This window comes from Amblyomma mixtum, chromosome 8 (genome assembly GCF_055824585.1).
Source record: "Amblyomma mixtum isolate Tamu chromosome 8, ASM5582458v1, whole genome shotgun sequence".
NCBI classification, from domain to species: Eukaryota; Metazoa; Arthropoda; class Arachnida; order Ixodida; family Ixodidae; genus Amblyomma; species Amblyomma mixtum.
The window spans coordinates 70,795,685-70,822,164 of NC_143019.1; the positions used below are offsets into that span (position 1 = coordinate 70,795,685).

Sequence of the window (26,480 nt, forward strand, 5' to 3'; positions counted from 1 at the left end):
ATCTGTTGGGGCAGTGGCGTACACTGCGAAGAGGAGGAGGAGGGAGTGGTTGTAGTGGGCGCCGCCTCGAGGAGCTACGTGCGCGCCAAGCGAAGAGGAAAAGTAACGGAAACGCACTTTGCCACTCGCTTAAGCAACTGCGACTTCTGTAATTTCCGTGCTCATAATTACTAACATACACCACAGTACACGTCTCTAAAGCAGCCTTACAAGAAAAAACACCGTATTCACTAGGCGCGCCTTTGTTCATTCTGAGCCATCGAGCTGGCGTGGCGGTGGGGTTAGCCTGCTCGTCTCGTACTCCGGAGGCCGTGGTTCGATTCCCGCAGTTGACCGATTTCCTGCTCTGATTTATTTATTAATGCTTTTGCGATGTGTCGCTCACGGCCAACGCCGCCGACGCCGGCGACGACACCGGCTTTTCTGCGACACGCGGCCCTTAACGCTATCGAGTTCAAAGGCACATTCCGACTTCGCAGGGGAGCACCGGCTGAAGGCAGAAGCCGCACTCGACTAATCGTCGCTGCCGTTTTCGTGCTAGTGCTCGTGGGAGGCGTTGTCGCCTTCTTGTTGTCTGCGGTGGAGGATGAAGTAGACGGTGAGCCCCCATCTCGTGAGCGAGTCCGCTAGCAATCTCCTAATTCGGACTTCGTAAACTGCTTCCGTATCGTTTTGTGCGCCCAAACTTAAGCGTAGCAGTGGCACCCTGTGGTTTCATTGTAAACTTAGCGAAAACTTGGGGTGATAACGTTTTTCATTTAAAGAACAACAAAAAAAGAGAGGTCCAAGCCGCGGAAATTTCTACCTTAAACACCTAGTATGTGGCCGGCTGAAAAGGAGAACGTAGGCATGGGAAACAAGGACCCTCTCGCAACGCCATCTAACGGATGCTCAGCGAAGCTACACCTCGGTGAAGCAGGGCCGGCTCTCAAGTATTTTGCTCTGCGTTCAAAGACCAACCGGTCTTATCTTAATATCATATTTTCATACTGCAATATCGCCCACTGCGTTTAATGCCATCCCCAAGGTGGAGTAAAATGGTAGTATAAGAGAAATAACTAATATTCTTCCAAAAAGCAGTAGCCTACCCTGGGAACACGGACTTCCGGTGGGGCACCGGGTTCGATGCAACTAAAAACTGCCTGCTTCTTCTTTCCTCCGTAGGGCTGTTTTTGAGTCAGAGCTAATGAGCAATTAATTACTCCCTTACTATAATCGATTTTTTTATTACACTGATAATCGAGTAGCAACCATTGTGCGTGAAAAACTGTGCCACCGTTACAAGCGATTTCCCATGAGTCCACTGCAACACCTAATTTCCAGAGCCATAGTCTACCATGTTTAAGCGTGTTTAAGGTATTTTAAGCGTGTTTAAGGTACTTGACAGTACTCTGGCTGCTGCTTTATCAGCTGGTTCTTCATGTTTTCTTGTTATCATCAGGCCTTTAGCTCTTGTTTTCGGTGCGTTTTGCTGTGAATTTCTTTTTGTTTGCTGAATAACGCGTCTTATGTTTATTAAAGGATCACGTTTTCTTTAGTTTTATTTCTGCCATGATTGCTTGTATTTCCTTTTCGCGCGTGGATCACAACTAGGATATGAATCCTGCACATTTTTTTCTATAAATTGTTAATGGTCTCGGCGTAAGCCCAGACCCCCTTTCTTTTTTCGTTCTCCTTTTTTCACCTTCCCTCTTCTCACTCTTCTCTGGGACTCTCGAGTGGACTGCTGCACAGTGTATCAGTGACACCGGCCCTTCGTTTTCAGGTTCACGACAGCTGTCTTATGCCTATTTGCATAGCATGCTTCCCTCTTAGTTCATACCAGATGCGCTCTCTGTACCGAATCACGGCAAAGCTTATGCAAATCGCGTTCCGCGTCACAACACAGGCGACAGACAATGCGTATCGTCGCTTCTGCCTGTCGATGCAGTGTCTTTCGCATCAAGCAGAGCGCGCACAACTGCGGACCCGTAAATAAGCCATGGGGCATTGCTGTCTGGTGGCCCTCACACCACCTAACCGGAACCCGAAGGCAGGTGACACTGATACGCTGTAAAATCACGCGTATTGCCGTAGTCCACGCCCACCCCTCTTGTGCTACACCGTAAAGGGGCCTTTAAGGCATCAATAAATAATACGCTACCAGCACGCACTCGAACCCTCTATACAACTGTGCGAAGACCTCAGGGACAATCCATTGGACGATGGCTGACCACCAGATTTCCGGTGGAAAGAATAATATCGTCTAAAAAAATTTAGCGTCTTCAGCTTCACTGTTGCCCTCTTTCGTACACACGCACAGAGCTTGCCATGGTGCGTTGCGTATTTCCTCTTTTTCAGTTACCTCCACTGACTCGACCGTAGCTGAACCAGAGCCAGAACCAGAACCGGAAAGTAAGAAAGAATTCTGTATAAGTACGCCGCATGTGTGTGCTAACATTTCTGCCGCGACATATGCTGTACCATTCCATTGTGAACGTGCCCCGTAAAAATATGGTACGGTGCATTCTACGGCAACAAAGTTAGCGAACACGTGCTACGAACTCCGTCATGACGTCAGATGTGCTGTACGCCACGTTGCACATGCTGTTTACTTCTGAACATCTTATCTGCCGTCCCGCAAAGCGCTGCTTAAGTGGTGCAGCCACCATTACATCACATGTTCTTTTCCGCGTGACTACTTGCCAAGTACTGTACGTTCTGTAGCAGAATGACTAACATAGACGTGTCACGTGACACCCATGGTAGTCAAAGTTCATTTGCGAACCTTGACACAATGCCGCTTTTGTGGATGCTTTATGGTGAATGTGTTTCGTTTTTAATGTGGTTAAAACAGACTGGAGTGTCCTAGCCCCATGAAACCAAGTGCATTGCAGGCTGTGTGGCCTAGTCTGCGGTGTTTTGTTGGTCTTAAAAGTTATTACATTGAAATGAAATCTTGTCCGACAGCTTTAATTAGAAAGATTAAAATGACACAAGTAGTATACACAAGGTATACAGGGAATTTTGTGCACGCAAGAACTCATTTTTATAAGGCATAAAGTTGTATGAAATGAAACTGACTGATTCCATGAGATCAAATATTTAAAAATTTATTTTCTCGCTTTTTTACATATTTATTCACATACTATTCAGTACGCCGACAGCGATTTTTGTTTTGTGAAAATGTGAATATTTGAGAAGAAAAAATCTTAAACAGCATCGTGGCAGACGCAGCATTTTCAAGCAAAGCTCAGTTTCACAAATTTTCAATGACGTAAGAATCAAGATACAAAAGCAATGAAATATATCTTTTGTACTAAAGCTACAGGTAAGAAAGATTATGTCAGGCTTATTTCCGCCATTATGAAGAAGTTGTCGCATTCTAGAAAACTTTTCAAAAACAGCACGTCTCAATTGAGGCTATTTTCAAGAATTTTTTTGTCCACAACTGGAAAGCACATCTTCAAATTTGCGCAATAGATAAGCATCGAGGTGCTAAAGGAGTGCGCCGAATTTCATTGCTACGTAATTCAGAGAAGTGCAAGAAGTATTGCCATTCTTCGGGCATTTATGAATATACTAGTGTTTTTCAAAAATCTACTCGCCAATTTCTCTTGAAGACTGCCAAAGAAAGTCGCTAGAAGAAGGCCGAAAAGATTATGAAAGACCATGAAAGAATATGAAAGAGTGCTTGGCGACCATTCGAGCAAATGCTTAACGCTGTTGTGGGAAAACATAATGTGGGAAAACTCAATAGCATTGTCTCCAGTGCCGCCTGTCCTAGTTCTCGGCTTCTCTGGGCCGAAATGCTTGGAAAAACGGTGTGGGAACCCATCCTGTCTAATGAAAATGCCTTGTGTCGTGGCGCTAATTCGTCCAAGCTGCCCTTCTTTTGATTAGTGTTCCCGATTCGGTAGCCACGAAGTCATTGCCATCGCCATTTCTCTCGAACAAATAAAACCCTGCAGCATTTCGAAGAAAGATTTCACAGCAGTGTTCGTTGACTCAGATCTTGAACGACACAATTTGTTGGGTTGTAATCTTCGATTATTCACTTTTTTCCAGTGTTTGAGCTAGGGAGAAAGGCTTGCGTGTGCTTCCGCGATTAGGGCGATGAAGGCAAAGTCAGAGAAAATACTGTGAATGCTTTTGTATCTCAGCCCTCCTGTTGACACTGAGTATGCGTTCCACGCAGATTTGACCTACTTCGGCAGGTTATTAGGAAACCTGAAAGTTGAAGCCCTCACACTGGTACCGACACTCGACATAAGTGGTGAGGTACACGCTGCGAGCTACAACAAAATCTACATCATTGGCTTCAACTTCGATGCAAGAGTGGCAGGTAAGTGTTAAGCAGCATTTCGCTGGGGAGTGAGAAAAATATATGTCGTTTACCTGTAAATGACTGAACGATTCCCAGATGTACAACTCCGCTATAAGATTGCGTACGTGAAAGCACCAATTGACCACTATAAAAGTACTGGTGACTAATCATCGCTGTGCAAAATTTTTCAGTGCCGCATATGTCGCAGGTGGCTCCTGCTGAATGCTGATCGTGCCAAGCAGTTTTGCAGACAGAGTTAAGTGCGTTCGGTCAAATGTGAAAGCTGTGCCATCAATGAGCAAGTTGAGCTGCGAATCATTGTAACGTGTTCTACACTGCTGGGTTCATGTGAATCATTGTTATGCACGTCTTCATGACACCACTTGAGTGTTCCCTTATTGACCCTCCACGCTTTCCAAGGGCACACAGTGCAGCCTGAAGTCCTGAAAAGCGGCTTAAAATTAGCCTATGCAGAGACGATAGTTGCGGGCGCTTGGAGCTTAACGGCGCGGCTATGAGTACGGCCGTCCTGCTGGGCAAGTTGGCAATGGCTGATAAGTATGGCCTGCTGATTGTTTTCATGCAGTAACAAGACCCTGAATAAGACAAAGCCTTATTTTGAGACGTTTTTTGCAGCAATCTAGAAAGTGTTTAATACTTTTCACGCACGCTTTATGTTCGACTGTATAGAAAAATCGCAAAATTTGTATTGACGCCACCAGACCACTCACCCGCCACGGTGCCTCAGTAGTTTACGCACTTGGCTACTGAGCCGGAGGTCCCGGGTTAAAACCCGGCCGAACCGGCCGCGTTTCAATGCAGGTGAAACGCAAAGACGCCTGTGTGCTGTGCGATGTCAGTGCACATTAATGATCCCCAGGAGGCCTAAATTAGGTGGTCGAAATTTCTTCTTTCGATCTCACCTTCCTCACGTCCCTTAAGGCGTGGTTCGGGTGTCCACCCAGATGTGAGGCAGTTACTGTGGCACTTCCTTTGCTCAAAAAACAATTTCCTTTTTTTTTCAGACCTCTTCCTAGGCGCCGTAGCACTTTGCACATTTCCATATTTATTTTTGAAGGCGGTTTTCTGCTGAAATTGACGTTACCGTTCCGTCTAGCAGGGATCCCGAATGTAGCCTGCGTCGCTGACGACATAAAAAACTTTCACCCTTCTAAAATAATTTCAATCATGAACACAATCGCAGACGTCATGCCGGAAATGGCTATAATTTTTATTGCGAAAGCAATACTACTGCACTTTCACGCCTTTGCCGTGCCGCGGCGGTGACCACCATTGACCTTTAGCTGAACCCTGTGTGACGTCATGCGTGACGAAACGCCGTAGAGCTGAGCGACCATCTCGCGCCGTCGAAAGAAGCGGCGGTGACCACCACCGGCGCCTAACTCCCGCGCTCTCCGCTAGGAGCGCAACAGGTGTTGTGACGTCACGCCGAAGAGAATAGCGCTTGCTTGCGCCGGAACCAAGGCTAGTTAGATTCTTAGTGACAGCAAAACAGCATTCTGCAACATCGGAAAGGGCAGGGTCTCGCCAGAAACGGCTCGAATTCTGTCCGCAGCCAAAATTGATCGCAAGATCACCTTAATTTGGGTCCCAGCACACACATCCGTCCCCGGTAACGAGGCGGCCCACATGTTAGCCCGAGATCTCTACTTCCGGGTAACTGTAAAGCCAACCGACCCCCAGGGGATGGACGAACGTTTGCAAACGTACGCGGAAATCGCCGTGCACTACAGGTTAGGCAGGCGTCTAGTGCCACAACCAGATCCAAACTTAACCAATACAGAGGCCATCGCCTGGCGACGATTACAGGCCGGAAATTTCGTTAACCCTGTCTGGTTATTGCAAACCACGTTAGACGATAAAAAAGGTGACAAATGTAAGACCTGTGGAGCGAGGGGGACCCTCGATCATATAATTTGGCAATGCCCTGGATCCCCGGGTGCTGAGGACAATATTAAGAGTAGAGAAGCCTGGGAGGCCCTTCTGCGAAGCGAGGTCCCCGCCGACCTGAAACGAGCTGTCCGCCTGGCGGCTGAAGCCGCGAAGAGACAATGTATCTTCGCCAGTCTTTAGCCGCGGAGGTCCCGTCCCCCGTCCCCTAGGCCTGCGTGCCAGGGACGGGGAGTAGGGGGCCTCCTACATCGATGAAAATAAAAGTTGTTATCAATCAATCAATCAATCTGAGCGACCATCTCGCGCCGTCGAAAGAAGCGGCGGTGGCACCACCGGCGCCTAACTCCCGCGCTCTCCACTAGGAGCGCAACAGGTGTTGTGACGTCACGCCGAAGAGCTGAGGGCCCAACTCGCGCCCAACCGCCGTCAGCGAGCAGTGGCGGTGCCAACCACCGGCGTACACCGGCGGCTTAACATCTGCTTCGCGACGATGCCGCCTAGCGCTAAGGCAGCTCGTCGTAACGAACGGAGGAAACGACAGCGAGCTACAGAGACGTGCAACGATTCGCTCAAGCTAGGAAACGACTGCGTACTGAAGAAACAGATGAAGTTTCTTTCGCAAATTCTGGGCTTAACCAAGCTGAGCCTCTGCCAATTTTTTAATGAACCCTGCTCTAAAGGAAGGATTACTCATCCTTAAAGTTTAGGAATTCTGTATCAAAAGTGGGCAAAAAAGATTTCTTCATTCTCTGCTAACTCTATTCCCTATCAAGTCAATAATATTTCTTTCAGAACCAATTTTACATCAAAAATCTTTGGAAAAGGAAAATTAATGATAACCCGTAGCCACCTTAAGGAGTTTTGTACGGCCCTCCCCCTGAGCCAGTTGGGAATTACTGAAAAGTGTTTGTTGTTGATGCTGCCAACGTTGCCGCGTGGGTTTCTGAGCACTGGCTCGGTAACATCTTTTCGGTGGATGGCCATGGAGAGAAGTGTTTAGTGTTGATGTTGCCAATGTTGTTGCCTCATTTTCAACGCCTGATTCCGGAGCCCTCCATTACGGTACATCTTTCTTCTTTCACTGCCATCTTCCTCCCTTCTCTTATGGCGACCCATGCTGCCGAAGGCAATTTGGTTTGGCGAAGGGGTTACTTGTAAAGAATGTAGGCCTTGAGCTCTTCATATATGTGCCGTATTTACTAGGCTCATAGCCGCGCGCATGTTATGGCCACTATCTAAAAAATTGGGAAGCAGTTTTTGGGTAAAAATCATCAAAGGGCAAATGCGGCTGTAAATTTTTCTTTGCCACACTCCCCTTAAGCTCACAGGAGACGACAGCTGGCTATCATTGTAATCTTCCATAATACACCACTGAGTAGCTGTGTGCAAATTCAAACTAAATTCGGACGTCTATGCTAGACTATACGGCATGGTTCGATGATCAGGTCGGCCAAGAGCGTCACATCAGCGACTATGCCAATAAATTCTGAATTGGTGGCTTGTGGTGCCCTGGACATTCAAACATGCGGCAATATTCGAATGCAGTTGATGGAACCGGGGATTACCTGAGCAGAGACTTCAGCAGTAAATACGAGCAACGTTAAGGTGCATGCAAGTAGGTGTCTGACAGCGTCACACGGTATAAAACAACAAATTGTTTAATGGGAATACAGGCGGAAAATTGAACTGAGAAATGCCGTTTTCGACTGTGAGCAGCACCGTGTCGAAATAGAAGGAAATAAGTGTTCCCGTTAGTCGAATGTACACGCTATTTAGTGGCGGCTCCGCCGCGATGGCTTAGTGGTTATAGTTTTCCGCTACTGACCCGAAAGACGCGGGTTGGATCGCGGCTGCGGCGGTCGAATTTCGATGGAGGCGAAATTCTAGAGGCCCGTGTATTGTGCGATGTCAGTGCACGTTAAAGAACCCCAGGTAGTCGAAACTTCCGGAGCCCTTAATAAGGCGTCTCTGATAGTCTGAGTCGCTTTGGGACGTTAAACTCCATGAACCAAACCAAACCTATTTAGTGGCGCGACTCCTCTCCTTGGGTGATCTTGATGCAAACTGCGGGAGTTGCATGATGACCCTTGGCTCTTCTGTTGCATCCTCTCATTTAATTTTTTTACTTGCCGGCTGTCTGATCCCCAATGCTATTTTTCTTATTTTGAGGGCTGTGTCCGGGCGTCACGTAAGAGATGTGCATGTCTTTTTGAAGTTTGGCACTTGTGCGGAGCAACTGGATTGCATGCTATGGAGGTCGCTTTGAAGCCTGCGCACTGTCAATGTACGTGTGCGCTGAATTCGACTGTGCCATGCGCTGTCCTATATCTGCAGCTTTATGGTGGAAAGCTGGCTATTTATCATGTGTCTTCTGGTCTTCTTACACTCCCTTCTGTTGCATATTGCCTTAACCGCGTGGTTTTCTCTGCCTTCGTTGTTGATTGTTTTTATCAGTCACACCTTTTGTGCAATCCGTTGCGTTGTTTTGGCTCTAGCGCGCACATTTTTTTATGTTGTCGGCAATCATGTGTTCCTCAAAGATGCGCTATTTTCATTGTGACTAATTCAAATGCTTATTACTGTCATTCTCTGCATGCTCTATGCCTCTACCAGAGCGTAGTTGATTCACTGTGTTGGGTAATGGGTGCTTACATACCTTCGTTGTTGCGGCCGATAGACATGCGATTTTGAGAGTGCCAATGTATGACTAAGAATTAGGCATCGCCTTTTGTGTTCAAGTGCCTTCCTGGCCTTTTTGCTGTTTTCGAGTGTCCTTTGAAGGTGCAGTGTATATGGGGCAACTTTCGAAGAAAAAATTATTTAACTAGGAAATAGACATCAGCCCCGCCCAAGCGAAGCCGTGCGGTTACACAGGACTAACTGAAGAAAAATTTATAGCCCTCTCATCTGCTAGCCACATTACAGTTGAGAGCGACTGCCGCAAAAAGGCGATGGTCCCGGGTTCGATTCCCCACAAGAGAATAAGCATTTGTTCCCCTGCTACCTTATCAGTTAAAATGTTTGTAACACGTATAGCTTTGCTTTTGTATATGAATGACTGCGCTTTAATGGGTGCTAACTGGCAGTTACTCCCAACTTCGAAGGTGCGGTCCACCGGAAGCGCTTTGATATTTATATTTGCCCTGGCCCTGCGCCATTTTTTTCTTGGGCGCTTCAAGAATGATTTCATAATTTATGGCCGTCATTTTTTTCGTTAAGCTCTATCCAGTTATATTTAATTTGGCATAGGCGGCAGAATGCGGCCCTCTTGTCGCCTTGGCATTCAACTGCTCGTAGGTTCGTCAAAGATGCACGAAGGGCAGTTCGACTGCTGCCATGCATCAGGAATTATTCAAGCATGCGGTAGCACCGCATCATTGGGTGCATAGATTTCTTTTTTAAAAGCTCTTAAAAATGGCGCTCAGCTGAGAAACGCAAAGCAATACAGTAGAAGTATCGTTCGCCTGGCACAAGTAGGCCACCAGTTTTCTCGTTTATTACCTGCTCTCCGCCCGTTTAAAGCAGCGTGATGAAATCATAACATCGACTGCCATCTTGACAGCACCTACTCGTTCCTTGGCGTGTTGTTGGTGCATCACGCGTATGGTGTCTTCCGAATGTTTATGTACGCAGCGACGGTATGAGGGCGCTATGGGGGCCGTGTGGTCTCGCAGTTTTTCTGAGTGTTACAGCCAGAAGTTAGACGGTATTCACAAACACGCGGGAGTGGACCTTTAGCTGATGAACATTTCACAAAAGCGGACAAACTGGACGTTTCAATAATCACCGGTAGTCTTCCTATTCATCGTATGTAAAATTGTTATGGGATGACCAAGACCTCATCTGAACACAGACAGCTTAATACTTGTGACAACTAACACTAAGCGAGAGAGGCTGAATAAGAAGTTAATTACGTGCAGAACAGAAGAGTTTTGTTCGTATCTTACAAGAAATAAAGTAATTTTTGAACGAGAGAGGCTGAGTACGAAGTTAATTGCGTGCAAAACAGAAACGTTTTGTTCTTATCTTACAAGAAATAAAGGAATTTTCGAACGACTGAGTCAAACATTTTAGGACAGCCTTTCTTTTAAGAGGTTTTCATCGATCATATTGAGCAGTTAGGACTACCATAGCAAACAAATGAGGAACGCTTCTTCTGGTAGCAAAAAAATTGGAAGTTGCTTAGCTCTGCTATGCCAGGATATACATAGCGTGGGGTGTGGGCGAGGTGTCCACATCTCGGTGGACACCTGAACCAGGCGCATAACTGCCCGCCTGGAACAGTGGACACCTCAACCATGCCTTAGGCTAGTTGGTGAAAATATTTTGACGAAATAGTTTAGGAGGATGTAGCGGTGGTTGTAGCGGCGGTTGTAGCGGCAGTGGCGGTTCCGAAGTGGCGGTCGTGAAAGGTATGCGCTGCAGGCGTTGGCATTGACAACGTTTTTCCAGAAACGCGGCGCTGAAGCCATAGGCCGTCGGCGTTCGTTGTGTTGATTGGCATTGGCACTGACAACGTTTTAAAATTAAGGAAAGGAAGTGCTCATAATGGCTCCCTGGGTCGGTGGAGTGATAAAATGTGGGCTGCAGGCGTAGACAAGTTGTGCCTATAGAAACGCGGCGCTAAAGCCATAGCCCATCGATGTTCATCGTGTTCATTGCCGTTGGCGTTGTCAACGTTTTGAACTCTGATCATTTCGAAAGGAAGGCGAGCGCGCGCGGCGAGGCACGCCAGCTGTGCGTAGTGACGTCACTTGCTCCTCGCGCATGCGCAGCACGGCTCTCTAGAAGCCGCGCGAAACTGCTCAACCTCGGTCAGTGTAGCTCACGCTACAAAACGTTAAAAGCAAAAAAAAAAAGCATGCAAGACTGACGTCGAGTTATCTGCGGATATTGATTGTTATAACGAAATATTATATGAACATAATGAGTTCATAAATTGCTTCCCGCTCTAAAACACTGCTGAGAATTGGTTTGAATTTGCGGCATTACATTAATAACTTTAGGGCTAACTGTCTCGCATAGTGTCCCCAGTTCATATTTTGGAGAACACGAAATGAATTCATGCGATTCATTATAGTCGCACGTTATTGCATTCCAGCATCATTCACCGGCACCAGAAAAAAAAATTAAAACGACCATATTTATTTTGACGCCTACTGTGGGCATGTGTTCATCAAAGTTCAATGAAAATGTAACAAATTATGTACAGCTTTAAGAACGTTTTCTTTAAATGCTACCACCCCTTATGTAATACCCCAGGCATGGGGCCTTTAAGGAAATCAAATGAAATGAAATGTGGATAGGGAGCTGCTTGTATACAGCAGCCTAACTTAGCAGCACGCCTTTCAGTATATTCTTTACAGACTTCGTCCCCTGCTACAACATTATTTTATTCTGGGTTCTTAGTGCCTTCTAGCCCCGGTGTACTGGATGTTCGCGGAGGAAGTTCTAGGTGCGGTACCCTTTATGACCGCAAGACACTTATAAGCGTGCATTGGTTGCGTGTATGTACTGACTGCAATTGGCGCATACAGTTCTGCGTTGTAGGCATTTTGCAGAACGCCTACAGCGCGCGTTGACATGCTTTCAAAGGGTTGACTTCTTTTTGCCACGTCGTTTCCGTTCGTCCGCAGATTCGCATTTCCTGATAGGACGTGACCAATCGGGCCCATGGGAACTGATAAAAGACGAGAACGGCAAGTGAGTGGCGTGACGCTGCAGGAATATATCTATAGTGGAGTCTGTTTTATAGCTATTGGTGCAAATCGATTGCTGCGCTCTGGGGTTTGAGTTTGAAATGATATTTGCTTGCTTCTCAGCAAGCCGCGCGAGCTAAGTACAAGGCGCCCATGTGCGTCTCGGCGCACGTTGGAACCCTGTTTTTTTTTTGGAACAGTCGCCTTGCTGTAGTTAGTGGGCGTGAAGGACAGACCTTTTTTCACATTTTCAACTTTACTCACTTGCTTTATTGACGCCGTACTATTTGCGGCTAAGAATACTTTTTAGGTTAAATAGCGATAACTAACGAAATACCGCGGGTGCGAAGACCCTTAAGAGGCTTAAATTCCCATCATGCACGATGTAATACTACTTCGATTAAGCCCCTCGTGAATGCAGACCTCGCGTATGTCCCTTACATTCAAGGGAAAGGGTATAGTCGCAACACTTAGTAAGAAATTAACGAATTTCACGGAAACATACACGAAAGGAAACACGGAAGGACCAAACTCAGATAGATCTCTTCTCACGGTCGCATAATTCTTATGCGGCTCGCATCTCCAGAGAGCAATTTGTGATGACTGCTGCATGTGCTCACCCTGAGATGTCGACTTTCAGGACGGACCCACTGGGGCCATACAAGGCAGCGAACATCAAGCTAACTTTACCTAATGCTATCAATGAATACGGCCACCTCACCATTTACAGCCCGAGTAAGGTGAGTGCGCAGAGCGATCACGTGATAAGGGCGCTTTAGTAGCGACGAATATCGTGTTATCGCCAGGCCAGTTTTGGTTAATACTGTACAATCGTGATGACCGAAAGATATATTAGGGAATTCGTTCGCTGACCGGTTTTTTGCGGCGCGACATCAACTGGCAGATACCCTCGATCAGACAACTCGATGCATCTTTGCCACCAACCTTCCGTAATTGTGGCTTTGAGGATCACCATTTACTCAATTTGGTGCTCTTCGGATAAAAGCAAGGAGGCCATATCCGTCCGTCTTATTCCTCTCAAAACAGAGCAATATCTTGTGATACATCATGGTTTGTGTTATGCTCTGAAGAATACTATATAAGCAATGGAGACACAAGGATGACCATCTACCATGAGCAAGTCGATATATGAAAGAAACCTGCAGCGGTTTAGAAATGTAAACAAATTTTTCACTGGCCTCTCAGTGGCTCATTAACAGTCAGGGAAGCTTAGTTTTTCCTGCCGAGGATAGATAGTTTTGAGACCGGTTTAACCTTCTGTCCTGCCTTGTGTGCTTAGAGGTTCCCAGTTTGACACCAAACATCGTCCCAGTCCTCGCAAAGCCTCGCTGACTGTAGGGGAATCTTGACGTGGTCTTATGAGAGCAGCAAGTTTCTCTTGACTGCTTCTGTTTCGTTCAGAACAAAACCTTTCCCCAATAGGCTACCGGGCAACCTATATTTTTATTGACGCAGTGTATTGCTACGTTAGGCCGCCGCGGAGGCTCAGTGGTTATGGTGCTCGGCTGCTGACCCGAAAGACGCGGGTTCGATCCCGGCCGCGGCGGCTGAATTTCCTTGAAGGAGAGGCCCGTGTACTGTGCGATGTCAGTGCCCCCCGGTGGTCGAAATTTCCGGAGCCCTCCACTACGGCGGTTCACATATAGCCTTAGTCGCTTTGGGACGTTATACCCCATAAACCAAACAAAACCATTGCAAAGTTAGTATATTTGGTATGCTTCGTGCTTCAGCTGCTGTTACCCTGGTAGCCCAATCTTTGTTGTCAAATACCCATTGCTTCGATGAAATATGGGGGAACACACACAGCCGGTCTTGTTTTGGTTGGGGTACTTAGTGTTAGAAACCTGGTGGTTTGTGACCATCCAAGCCATAGCAGAGGCTGCTACGATAAACTTCTTTATATTCTGGATATTCTGTCGATGCGCGGAAACATTACATCAGGAGGACACATACAACTACGCGTTAATATATACCTGCTTAGAGGCTTCTGAGGCACTCGTTCACATTTGCGGGCCTCGTAAACGCGAGCTGTTTTCACTGGTCAGCCGGCTATCGCATTTTTCTCGTACTCTGCCTTACAAAACTAAATTGAAAATTGATAAAACAAACTACATTTTCGAAATATACGTTGAATTGAAGTAAATGACTAGTCGCGACTTTATGTGGCCCCTTTTGCGCAGTTTATCCGAGTTGAATGAATGGTCCACTGTCATGATAACAGTTGCACAAGGAGTGGTTCTTGCGGGTTCAATCCCGGCCGCGGCGGCCGTGTTTCGATGGAAGCGAAATGTTAGATGCTCGCATGCTGTGCGATGATCGGAATTATTCCGGACCCTTCCATTGTGGCACCTCTTCCTGTCTTTTCTTCAACTGCCTCCTGTCACATTTTCATCTTCACTCAATCAGCCCCAACGGGACATGTACTGTGCGATTGAGTGTAAAACATTTTATTCGTCGTCAAGGGTTTGGTGCCAAGAGATCGCGTAAAGTGGACGTGCACGTTAAGTGAACGTTAAAGAGCCCCAGGTGGACGAAGTTACTGGAGCTTTCCACTACGGCATCCCTCATAGGCTGAGTTTGTTATACCCGATAAAAGCCAAAACCAAACCAACCGGACATCTCAAATGCAAATGCGTGCCGTATGCTAGGTGCTTCATTTTCGCACTGATATGAATTGAAAAGAAATAACTTCCTGTGAAATACTTAGAATTCCATTACCTGTGCATCACATACTATGCAAACGCCAGAAATGGCAATGTTATCCACTCTCGAACCTTGCAGGAGCCATTTTATAGTAACACTTTGTTGGTAGTGAGCGGGTAGCGCAGAGACGTAGTCAACAGATTACGGAAACACGTCGCGTAAATATGTGACGCTATCTTTTGTAAACGCTATGAATCGCTTTCATTTCGACGATAATTCAACTATTCGTATTCTGAAGTGCGCTTGAGTGGAAAAAAATCCCGCAAAATCGAGAACTGTAGGCAAACCGAAGTGGTTCCGGCAGCAATTCATGCATATCGTGGTGCCATGTGCCTGCGCTTAGCGAACGGGGGCGCGACCTGCGCCTAGATCATATTGCAGTACCGCCGTCAGCGCGCTTAACACGAACGCTCGGTTGCCCCTCCTGCAGTGGTATTACAGCCCGTGAACGCTGGACGCCGAGTCCGAGACCGTGCTGCCCTGTGTTGTAGATGGCTCGTGCCCTGCTTCCACCCCAATACCGTCTCAGACTCAGCGGCCGACGCCCAGCGTCAATGACGTCAGTGGAAGACATGCGCTCGAGCGTTCGTGTCAGGCGTACTGACGGCGGAAGCTCCATTTCCGTAGGCCATGCATGCATGGACGTAACTGCCTTCGATCAAAGTGAAGGCTGCTATGCAGGCGCATACAAAAAAAATCCTTAACGTATTTTCGATGCAGTTTACATTTGCACGCACACAAGATTTGTTCTTATTCACTAAAAGCGCTGACACGTGATCGCCGTGACTGACTGAGCGCGCGGACTTAATTGCAGAGCAATCTCGCCTCTTTGGCGATGCCTTCGTCGGGTACTTTCCCATTGCCAGCAGATCACGAACTAGGCGAGCTGACAGCCCCGAGATTTAAAACGCGTCAAGTTATACTTAAAGACTCGAAGACTGTCGAATTCCAGGACGCTCAGACTGATCTACAAGGTGAGTATCTGAAAGGCTGGATGTTCCAGCTTTCATTTTAAGACCAGAGAGGCACAGACCCTGCGCTCATCTTTCTGTCATGCTTTGAGACATTCGCTCTCCTCGCTGCACAGCTGCGTGATGGGGAGGGTGCGCCCACTCAGCGCGCCAATGACTGAGCAGGAAAACACTGACTCCGAGATCCGTCACTGCGGCATGGTATCTTGGAGCATCTCCATTAAAACCCACTTCTAAAACGGAGCCTACTTACGGCAGGTAGTAGCCGCTGGTCTACATCATGAGATGGAAATAACTAGAAAAGTAGAACTGGGGTGGAACGCGCATGGCAGGTTCTCTCAGGTCATGAACGGCAGTTTGCCAATAAAGTATACAACAGGTGTATGTTACCGTAACTCGCTTAAGGGCACAAACGTGGAAGCTAACGGACGGGGTTAAGGACACCCAGCGAGCTATGGAAAGAAAAATCATAGGCGTAACGGCAGATTGGGTGATAGGGCATGATAGGGCTGAATGGGTGAGTTAACAAACGTGGATTAATGACACCCTAGTCGAAATGGGCTTGGGCAGGGCATGCAATGCGAATGCAAGATAACCGCTGGTCCTTAAGGGTAACGGAGTGGATTCGAAGAGAAGGCAAGTGTAGAAGAGGCGGCAGAAAGTCAGGTGGGCGGATGATATTAAGTTTGCGGGAATACGGTGGCCGCAGCTGGCAAAGGAAAGGGTTAATTGGAGATACCTGAGAGAGACCTGTGCTCTGGAATGGGTGTAGCCAGGCAGATGATTCTGCTTTAACACCGGTGCCTTCGACGCTGTCTGCAGTTGAAAAGGTGAGGCCTTTGTTAGAGCGAAAATTTCAAATAATTTCACATCACCAGCCTAGATGCTAACCGAGCGCCAAATACCCCTTAGCAGTAGGGAAGCATACCGATTTTTCGGGGATCACCGTGCTGTGGTTTGAATTACGTTCAGTTTATTTTAATTGTATTTATTTGAAACAAACGTACACCTCTGCGGATTTTAGGAGGCTCCTATTTCTCTTGCATATTCTGCACATCAACACAGAAAACAAAATGTGTACACTGTTTAGATACCTAAGGTGAAGACAAAAAGCAGAAAATCGCATCTGCGCAGTAAACGTAGTGCTAAAACAGATCATAAGACACTGAAGTATCATGAAAAAAGCGGGCCCTTTTGTAATTTGTAAGGCATTCGTTATGGCTCTCAGTGCAGCCTTTTTCAATATCAAGTTGATTTTTGTAACTTAAGGTAGTGCTTTCCTGTGGTAATTGACTGTAGTTAGTTGTCACAACGAGGTGATCGTGTTATATCAAATTCTGTTTTAGTTCTCAGTTGTGCCGAATTTCGCCGAACTATTGTATGCTAGCTCGTTTAGTTAATGTCTGATCTACCTAATTCATTCAATACATAAATTCATTTCAACTTCGATTGTTTTAACCATATTCGCTAATCCTATGCTGTTGCCGCCTTTAGTTAAACTCTCAGCGGTGAGTCCGCATTTCCTGCTCTGAATGTCTCAGCATTACTTTTTCCGCAGTAATTACTGCACTTCACCGCGACAGTGCATGCAATTAAGCCTGTACTTTGTTTGCCCTTCGAATATCCCATGAAATGCCCGATTGCCATTCGCAGGTATGATGTACAGAGTCTATCACACTTGTCACGAGCGTCGTCGACAGGGAGAAATAAATTATAAAACGGGCATTCACTTTCACATCCTGCTTGCGCTCGAGCGCAGCTGAAAGAGCCGCACAGGCACCAGCACCTTACCCCTCGCAAAGCGGCTGCGGTAATTTTTCGCCTCATTTTCTCCGAAGAACACCGCTCGAGCTAGCGCTCTAGGCAAGTGTGATCGACTGTGTAAACCTCAGTCTATTTGCACAAAATCATTCATGTAGACGTTAAACATCAAAGACCTCAACATTCTTCCTTGTGGGACACCAAGCTTGTTTTAGCGGACTGTCCTAGACGACTGAAGCCAACTCAAGGCTGTTGAGAGCCTTGTAGCCTCGTATGCAGTTCTGTTCCTGCTGCTGTTGCTGTTGTTGGTGTTGCTGCAGCTCCTGCTGTTTTTTTTTTCGCTTTGAGAAAAAAAACCTGCTAGCAGGGCTTTGCGCATGCAGTGGCCGCAGGATATCGGGGGATTTTATAAGATCGTGTCTGGAGCGCAATGTAGCACCGCTCCCGAGAGGTAGATTGTCAATTGGCTGCTTTTTTTTCCGGCCAATAAATAAAGCCAAGCAAATTGTGTTGCCAAGGTTTCAGCCGGCTCTTTTTTCAATGCTACCTACAAAAAAAAAAAGCAGTGCAAACTAAACCACACGACACTCACAAGCACTGTGTTTGATTCATTGGGCTCGATTTCGAGAGCTGGCCGTAATGCGAGCCATAATTACGTTAGCAGACTCAGAGCAATGGGTATTCTTGGGATAATATAGGAACATTTTAAAGTGCCTTGCTTTCTACGCTGTTTATTGTAGTTTGCCAACTGATACAGTTTACGCTGCAGACACTGGCTCTACGCGTACTTTGGGCAAGGAAGTTGGCCCGACCTCTATGCGTTGTCTTCGCCTTAAAGGTGCACTGAAGAGGAATCTGAACTCGCCTTTTTGCCGCAGGAACTCGATCTACACGCTCCGAGCATTCTTAGAAACTTCGACTTATTGCCATGTGTGGCCGATTTCTCTAATTAAATTGAATTATCGTCCGGATCCCGCCTTTATTTTTGAATTCTCCCTCGTACGGTGGGCGGAGTCGACCAACGCGTGGAGTGCCTTTCAGCCAGCTCCGTGGAGGCTTTGTTTTCGCTTTATGTTGTTTTTTAGGTTTCCCTGAATAAATAGTTTCATTCGCTGATAATATAGCCGCAAAATAAGCCCGCAGAAATAAAAATGAGCGCGGACTATTTGCTTCTGCAGATTACTACGTATTACTCCGCCGATGGCAGAGCGGCAAGCCGCCACGGGACTGGGTGAATGGCACTCCGCACGTTGGTCGACTCCGCCCACCGTACGAGGGAGAATTAAAAAAAAAAGGCGGGAGCCAGACATTAATTCGATTTAATTAGGGAAATCGGCCACACAGGTCAATAAATCGAAGTTTCTAAGAATGCTCGGAACGCGTAGATCGAGTTCCCGCGGCAAAAAGACGAGTTCAGATTCCTCTTCAGTGCACCTTTAAGCTTGGGCGCGAGAGCCAACACATCGGCGGACCATAATGACTGCTTAGATGTAATTGATGCCGTGTGTATACACTGCGTGGCAATGTGGAAGCGCTTTTTCATTTGTAACCTGCATTCGCTGCCTGGGCTTGGCTTTCTTTCCTTTTTCCATGTGGCAGGAGTGTTCTTCGTGGTCGGAGTGGGAGCATACGATGAACTAGTTTCCGTGAAGCTGAGGTAAGTGCAGCCGGCTTCATTACAGCCCGTGCATGGAAACTGTTCTGCTTCATCTGCGGCCACTCCGTTCGCGCAAAATTCCTCTCTCCTGTCGGCATCCCCGCAAAGCTTACGCGCTGACCATCTGATGACTTTGGTCATTATTAGGCGCGAATTTTCATTCACGTAAACATTCAGTGACTACAAGTAAAAAAATGACGTAGTGACAAAAAACGCATTCCTTGCTTTATGTCTTTCTCCACATTCGGTGCGTATACACGCTGCTTTTATAGTCACCGAGTTGAAAAACATCCACGCGTTTATTCCAAATGCGACAAAGACACATTCGATTTAGGCGCGTTTCAAAGCTATTGAGAAAAGCCTAGCTGTAGCATGTAGAGCCAAGTTTAGTGGCTCAGTGCTTCTGGACGCTTCGAGTAAGGGCTGGCTATGGAGAAACACGTCACGACTAAAATAAAGGCTCACACGAGACCGCCTATTCTCTCCTCTCGAGGAACTGAATTTCGCTTCATATTCAGGTTGCACCTGAGCACGAACGGTCGCTTTCAGATTATCGATCGACGCTGCCCTCCATAAGCGCGATAACCTGCCAAGCTGGTCGCGCTGATTATTGCAGTCGTGTCACTGGGCACGGTTCAAGAAACCGGAACTTTGCAGCCATGGTATCAGCAGCTCACGCATCCATGCTGCCTAGCAAATATTTTGCGCGCCATGATCAGTTTCGCAAAATTCACGCAGCTTCGTTTTGTCTTGTTACCGTTTTCTTTATTTTGTTGCTGTTCATTCATTTTAGGGATGGGACATACCGGACAAATGAGGACTAGACATTCTAAGCTGAATGTTGAGTATAACCTAGAATGACATCCTTAAGCAGGCGGAGCGAAATTTCGCGCTCCTTAAATGCAAATATTACATAAAAATATCCGCCCTAGCCAGTTGGGCATGTTTTTAGGGAAGGAGCCTCTTGAATACGACCTCAATCGCCGGCAGCTCTTTCCGTACGCAACTTGCCACCTGCCAACCTTCAGATGGAGGCCTCACACAGACGAACCTGGTTTGGTGAGGTCGCTGCCGGACTGGTGTCGTCACTTAACCTCGAGCCAATCCACATTCTCACGGTCTGTTGGCGTGGCTAAGTCACGCCTCTGTAGCCAAGAATATTTATCCGCTCTGGTGAGGCCACTGCCCACCACCCATTCGGGATTTTGTGGACAACACCGGACGGCGCCGGGTTTTGTTCTGGGGAGGAGTCCATGCTATCGCATCAGGAAAGCACCTAATTCCATTGAGTTGCTAATGTGATAGCATTCGAAGCTGTTGATGCCTTTACTTGAATTGAGTGGTGTGGCTAACAAGACTCAGGACACCCTTCGCTTGCTCTTGCCGTACGCAACTTACCGCCTGCCAGCGGTCAAGTGGAGGCCTTGCACAAATGAACCTGGTCAGATGAGGTCACTTCCGGTCTGGTGACGTCACTTACCCTGGAGCCAAACTACATTCTCCGGCCTGGTGGTCTCGCGCCCTCACGTTCCTCTAGCCAAAAACTTCTCTCCAGTCTGGTGAGACCACTGCCCTCCAGCCATTCGGGATTTTTGTGGACAAAACGGATGGCACCGGGTTTTGTTCTGGTGAGGAGTCCATGCTATCGCTTCAAAAAAACACCTAATTCCGTTGCGTTGCTAGTGTGATAGTATTCGAAGCTGTTGATGTCTTTGCAAGAGGCGAGTGGTCTGGCTAACAACACTCAGTACATCCTTCTCTTGCTCGTGCCTTACGCCACCTCACACTTGTGGTAGTCCACAGGTGGACGCATCAGACTGTCCTGGTCTTGCGACGTCACTTCCACTCTGGTAACGTCACATTGCTACAGAAAACTTTGTGTTCTGGTGACGTCATGTCCGGTCTGTAACGTCACTTCTACAAAAACGTTTTGGTCTGATGACGTCCGGTCTGCATCGTCACTTTTCTACAGAAGACCTTCTGGGTTTGGTGACGTCACTTCCGGTGTGTAACTTTTCTACCAAAAACAACTTTCTAGGTGTGGTGACGTGACTTCCGATCTGTAACGTCAGTTTTCTATTGAAAACAGCTTTTAGGTCTCGTAACGTGACTTCCAGTCTGTAACGTTACTTCTATACAGAAAACTTTCTGGTCTGGTGTCACCTCCAGTCTGTAACGTCACGTTTCGGTCTGGTGACGTCTATTCCGGTCTGTAACGCCACTTCTCGACAGAAATTTTTGGTCTGGTGACGTCACACTCTGTCTGCAACGCCACATTTCTACCGAAAACATTCTAGGCCTGGTGACGTGACTTGCGGTCTGTAACGTCATTTTTCTACAGAAAACTTTTTGGTCTGGTGAGATCACTTCCAGTCTGTAACGTCACTTTCCTATCGAAAACAAATTTTTAGGTCTGGTGACGTGACTTCCGCTATGTAGCGTCACTTTCCTAGAGAAAACAACTTTTTAGGTGTGTTGACGTGCATTGCAGTCTGCAAGGTCATTTTTCTACAGAAAACATTTTGGTCTGATGACGTCACTTCCGGTCTGCAACGTCACTTTTCCACCGAAAACACCTTTTTAGGTCTGGTGACGTACATTCCAGTCTGTAAGGTTACTTTTGTACAGAAAAATTTTTGGTCTGGTGATGCGACTGCTGGCATGTAGCGTCACTTTCCTACAGAAAACAACTTTATAGGTCTTGTGACGAGACTTGCCGTCTGTAACATCACTTTTCTACAGAAACCTTTTTGGTCTCGTTACGTCAGTTCCGGTCTGTATCGTCACTTTTCTACCGAAAACAACTTTTTAGGTCTGGTGACGCGACTTCCGGTCCGTAATGTCACTTTCCTAGAGAACTTTTTGGTCTGGTGACGTCACTTCGTCTGTTAGTTTACATTTGTACAGAAAAATTTTTGGTCTGGTGACTTCACTTCCAGTCTGTAACGTAATTTATCTACAGATTGCACATCGTCACCAGACAGATTTTCTACAGATAGCGCACCGATTGCATTGGATGTCGTCTTCACCAACTTATACTGCTATCAAATTAATATTCGCGCTTTGAGCTGTGTCGCGGTATGTGCGCTGCATGCGTCGGGGTGGACAACGTTCTGCCGAGAACAATGCCGCGGCGGTCGAATTTCGATGGAGGCGAAATTCTAGAGGCCCGTGTGCTGTGCGATGTCAGTGCACGTTAAAGAACCCCAGGTGGTCGAAATTTGCGAAGCCCTTCACTACGGCGTCCCTCATAGCCTGAGTCGCTTTGAGAGGATAAACCCCAATGAACAAAACCTCTCGATACGCGAAGCTACCGTTGTCAGCGGGTCAAGTTCGCAGAGGAGGACGCGCCAGCAAAGCACTGCTGCACGCGCATTTTTCTCCCCTATATATCTTTCTGCACCTAGCCATGTGCCGTTTTCCAAATTGCTCTTGATGCAGCTCGTGCCTTTCTTTATTTCAGTGAGAAGGTTGACAAAATAAAGCGCACAATTACCGCAAAGCTGCCTGCGAAGACCTGGGACCAGTATGAATGGATTGCAGCATATTCCTTCGGAGACTATGAAACAAGGATGTTAGCAAATGTCTCCCTGCCCAAGCTAGACCAGCTGACGGTGCCGATCGTCATGGCTCCTGCTGCTGGCGGTCGACGCCTACACGAAGGGGAGAGACGTGGTCGTTCCGGGCACCAGATCCCCAAGGCAGAAAAGAGTAAGAGAACAGCATTGCATGTACTGCACGTGCCTATGTAACGAGTGCACACAACTCGCGTTGCCATGAGTGCCAAATCGGATGCCAAAAATCTAGGCATGTTTTCGAGTGTTTGAAATGTTGTTTTTAGTGGCTATTCACTAATAAAAGGAAAATGATAGGAAAAGAATGCAGCTGGTCGTGGAATCTGCCATCGAAACCTGAATCATCTGAGCTGAGACTAGCGAAATAAAGGACGGAGAGGACATGGAGAGAAAAAGAAGGGGCAGCGATAGTAAGAAAGGATACGGGTGGGGCGGCAATATAAACTATGTATGTACAAATACAGGACATCAAAATAGAAATACGTGTGTAGTGCTGCGCCGCGCATTTTTGTCAAAATGTTCTTGAAATCCTGAGAGGTCATTTATAGGCACTACTCAATTCATTGAGCAGGAACAAGAGATTCCGAAAAGATGTGTACTTTCTTCAGTCGCAGATGACAGAACACTTCCATTTTCTTATTGACCGAGGAAAAATGATGAAATACGCTTATTGCGAGCTGAATGAGAACCAAGGATAAACTGTCAGGTTGCATGAACATAAATAATTACTTATAGAATGAAGGCCAGCATTCTCTAAATATTCAGCTATACTGTTTCCAGCTGAAAGGATGTTCTTGCACATCGAATAACATATAAGCTTTAATTCAGGTGTTAGTTCAAAATATCTTATCCTAGAGGCCCGTGTACTGTGCCACGTCACTTCACCTTAAGGAACCGCAGGTGGTCAAAATTTCCGGAGCCCTTAACTACGGCGTCTCTCATAGCCTGAGGCGTTTTGGGACGTTCAACCCCTATAAACCAAACCAAATACCTCATTGGTAATTAAGTGATATGATCTCATGTGATCTATTCTTGCCCTTATATGGCCGACCTATTTGTACTCTGTGGCATGCTTTGTATTTTCTAACGTCATGGTGTTCCTCCAGAACCGCGATTATCCGACTGTAAATTACTACTTATAGGACGACTCGGGTATATTTATACTCTAATCTTTATTTCAGTATTAGTAGTCTTCCCCTTCTGTTATACTTCTCTTTCCTCGCGATTTGTGATACGAAGACACAATGGCTGAAGCATTTAATATATAACCATGCGCTCCTGATGCCCAAAACTCAATAGGACGGGCGCAGTGCTATCGCAGTTATCCTCGTCTAGCATTAATCATATCTTGTGGATATCTGAGAACTTCGACCCTCCATAATACTATAATTCCCAAGTGATGTTTCCTCTAGCTCATTTTTCAAGATTTCCAGTGTTCGTTTTGATTTGTTGACACTTCGCTGACTTACCGCCCGTGAACGCGCAGGCAAGCCCAAGGTGCTCGCGTGCACGTTTGGAGAGTCCGGTGTGACCAGTTCCATGCTGCCTGCGGATGGGATATGCGACGTCACGTTCTACACTGATATGCATTACGACACTGACAAGGACAGCATTGTTCCGAGGGATGGAGGCCCAGCTTTCGGTGTTCTCAAGTCCGCCGCGAGCAAGTACACCAGGACAACCTTCGGCACCTCCATGTCTACCGGGTGAGGGTCGCCTAGAGGAGTTATATGAGCCGGGCAGATTGCTTGAAAAGGGTGGCAGCAAGAGAGAGAGAGAGAGACTTTAATGAATAAAGGAGAGGTCTGCCTGGCTATGAACCTAGCATGCTACTCCAGATGAGGGTGCAAGAAGAGGGGGAAAAAGGGAAAAAAAGCGAAAAAAGAAAGGTGACATCAAGCACACTCAACACTCACGCACTCACAAACACACATGATTATCAAAGGGTGTCCACTAAACCCGTGAGAAAAACTAAGAATGCTTTTGTCCCTCGCGCAGCCGAAGCCGCATCACTCCAGGGTCCCAGGATATGCTCCAGGTGCAGGGGGCCGTCCTGACAATGTCCTAAAGAACTTAACAGTGCCTTGCGATGGGGATGAAAGATTTGGCAGCGGCAGATAAAGTGCTGAAGATCCTCGCGCACACCACATGTCAAGCACAGAGGGCTGCTTGATACACCAATTTTGTAAAGAATTTAGCGAAAGCAACGTCCAGACGACTTCGGTGCAGACAATTACGATCACGGCTATCTAAATTGCGTGGCATGCGGAATTCACAAGCGGAGTCGCTGCGAAGGGGTTTATATTGACGCTGCGGATCACACCACAAAGAGCGTTGCATCTGTCAGGATTTAGGAGCCGGAAATCTCGCGCCATCAGAACGAGAAAAGGGTAGGGGCAGGAGCAAGGTGGTGTCGCCATGCGCCGACATCGCTGCACCGTCAGCATGATCGCTGCCTTTGAGGTCGCAGTGACCGGGTAACCATTGAAGCACAACAGGGTGACGTAGCTCTGGTTTATCTGTGTGGCAGATCAGGCTAGTTGGTAAAGGTATGCCTATTTTGAACCCCACGAACGACAGGGACGCAAAGAATAACACGAACAAGCTTCACTTCCGACTGGTTTATTGTGTGAAAACCGGAAATGCTTTATGCGTGTCCTGAAACACTAAAATGACAGCAGTATCACATATAAATGCGTGAAATAACAATTCGATACAAAAAATAGCAAGAATACATGTACGCGATTACTGTGCGTTAGTAAGAAAGGCAAGCTGCTCTTTTTTTTTGTTAATGAAATTCCCGATGTACACACACAGGTGTTCTACAAGTGATGCTATCTTCAGATTCTAGATTTTAGACAGCTGTCGATCATGCCATACCACGAGGGAGGATGCAGTGCCAAGTCAATGGAGCCCGGGTTGGGCTAGGCGATTTAGCTTTTTATCAGTCGGCAGCGTTCTTTGTGGTCACATTAGGGTGTTTCCAAGGCCTAGGAATGCTGAGACGTAAGGAACCAAGGTGTTACACAACCCGGTGTCTTGCAGCATTAGCTTTCCAGCGGGAACTCAGGGATGTTTTGGGTGCCCCGAAGGCATCGTATAGTGGTGTTGTTGATTTACGAAAGTCAGTAGGAACTGACGGCTACTCAAGTCATGTCCGTGGGTAGGCGTGGCTTGTCAATAATTTGTCATAGCATGAGTTGGCCCAGGTGCACAGAATCCTTGATTCGGTGCAGTACCAGCGGGACGACGTCTCTCTTCTCGTGCCCTAGTGCCATTCCGCGTGGCTCTTACGTGGTGCGTACTAACACCACCTTCTTCTGCTGCGCAGATAATTTTTAAGGCCCGGCACCACCGCTAATACGCTCGTCTTTCGCAGGTCCATCGCTGATGCTGTGAAAGACAAGGAGTCCGAGCTGACCTCGTCCCTGGACAAGCTGTTCAGCGCTCGACTGGTTCACTTTGGTATGCTCAACGTCGAGAACGCCGAGGATTACGATGACTTAAAGGGCGCAGACCTGCAATACCTGAAGGTGAGTGCACAAGCCTTGTCCCCACTACTGGCTGGTGGAAGGTATGTCCAAACGCCGCGTAACTGCCACTCTCACAATTCAGCAGGGTAGTAGTTGTGCGGTGCACACATTGGATGTACTACGCGTGCTGCCACGAGTGTGTTGAACAAACGCGAGTGGACGATAAGAGCATGTGATGCTGAACCCAGACAGCCAGTGTTCAGTTAAATCAGTGCAGTTAGGCTGGCCGATGAGGTTACAGAATTTGCAGCGACTACGTGGCCTCGGCCGGCTAAATTCACTGGAAGTCATGCCTGCGCTTGAGCCACTCGTATTGTGAATTTAATATCGATGCTGTCAG

The 26,480-nt window shown here is 47.1% G+C and overlaps 1 protein-coding gene across 1 annotated transcript in view; it reads left to right on the plus strand.

Moving 5' to 3' along the window:
- Positions 1–339: 339 nt before the first annotated feature.
- LOC149332903 (uncharacterized) overlaps positions 340–26,480 on the plus strand; it is a 36,481-nt gene continuing 10,340 nt past the window's right edge. The window contains exons 1-6 of the mRNA XM_089555914.1: positions 340–598; positions 2,341–2,394; positions 18,975–19,032; positions 22,496–22,743; positions 24,094–24,313; positions 25,987–26,140. Of these exons, the coding sequence (XP_089412040.1) occupies positions 373–598; positions 2,341–2,394; positions 18,975–19,032; positions 22,496–22,743; positions 24,094–24,313; positions 25,987–26,140 (960 nt within the window). The 5' untranslated portion in view covers positions 340–372. The remainder of the gene's footprint in view (positions 599–2,340; positions 2,395–18,974; positions 19,033–22,495; positions 22,744–24,093; positions 24,314–25,986; positions 26,141–26,480) is intronic.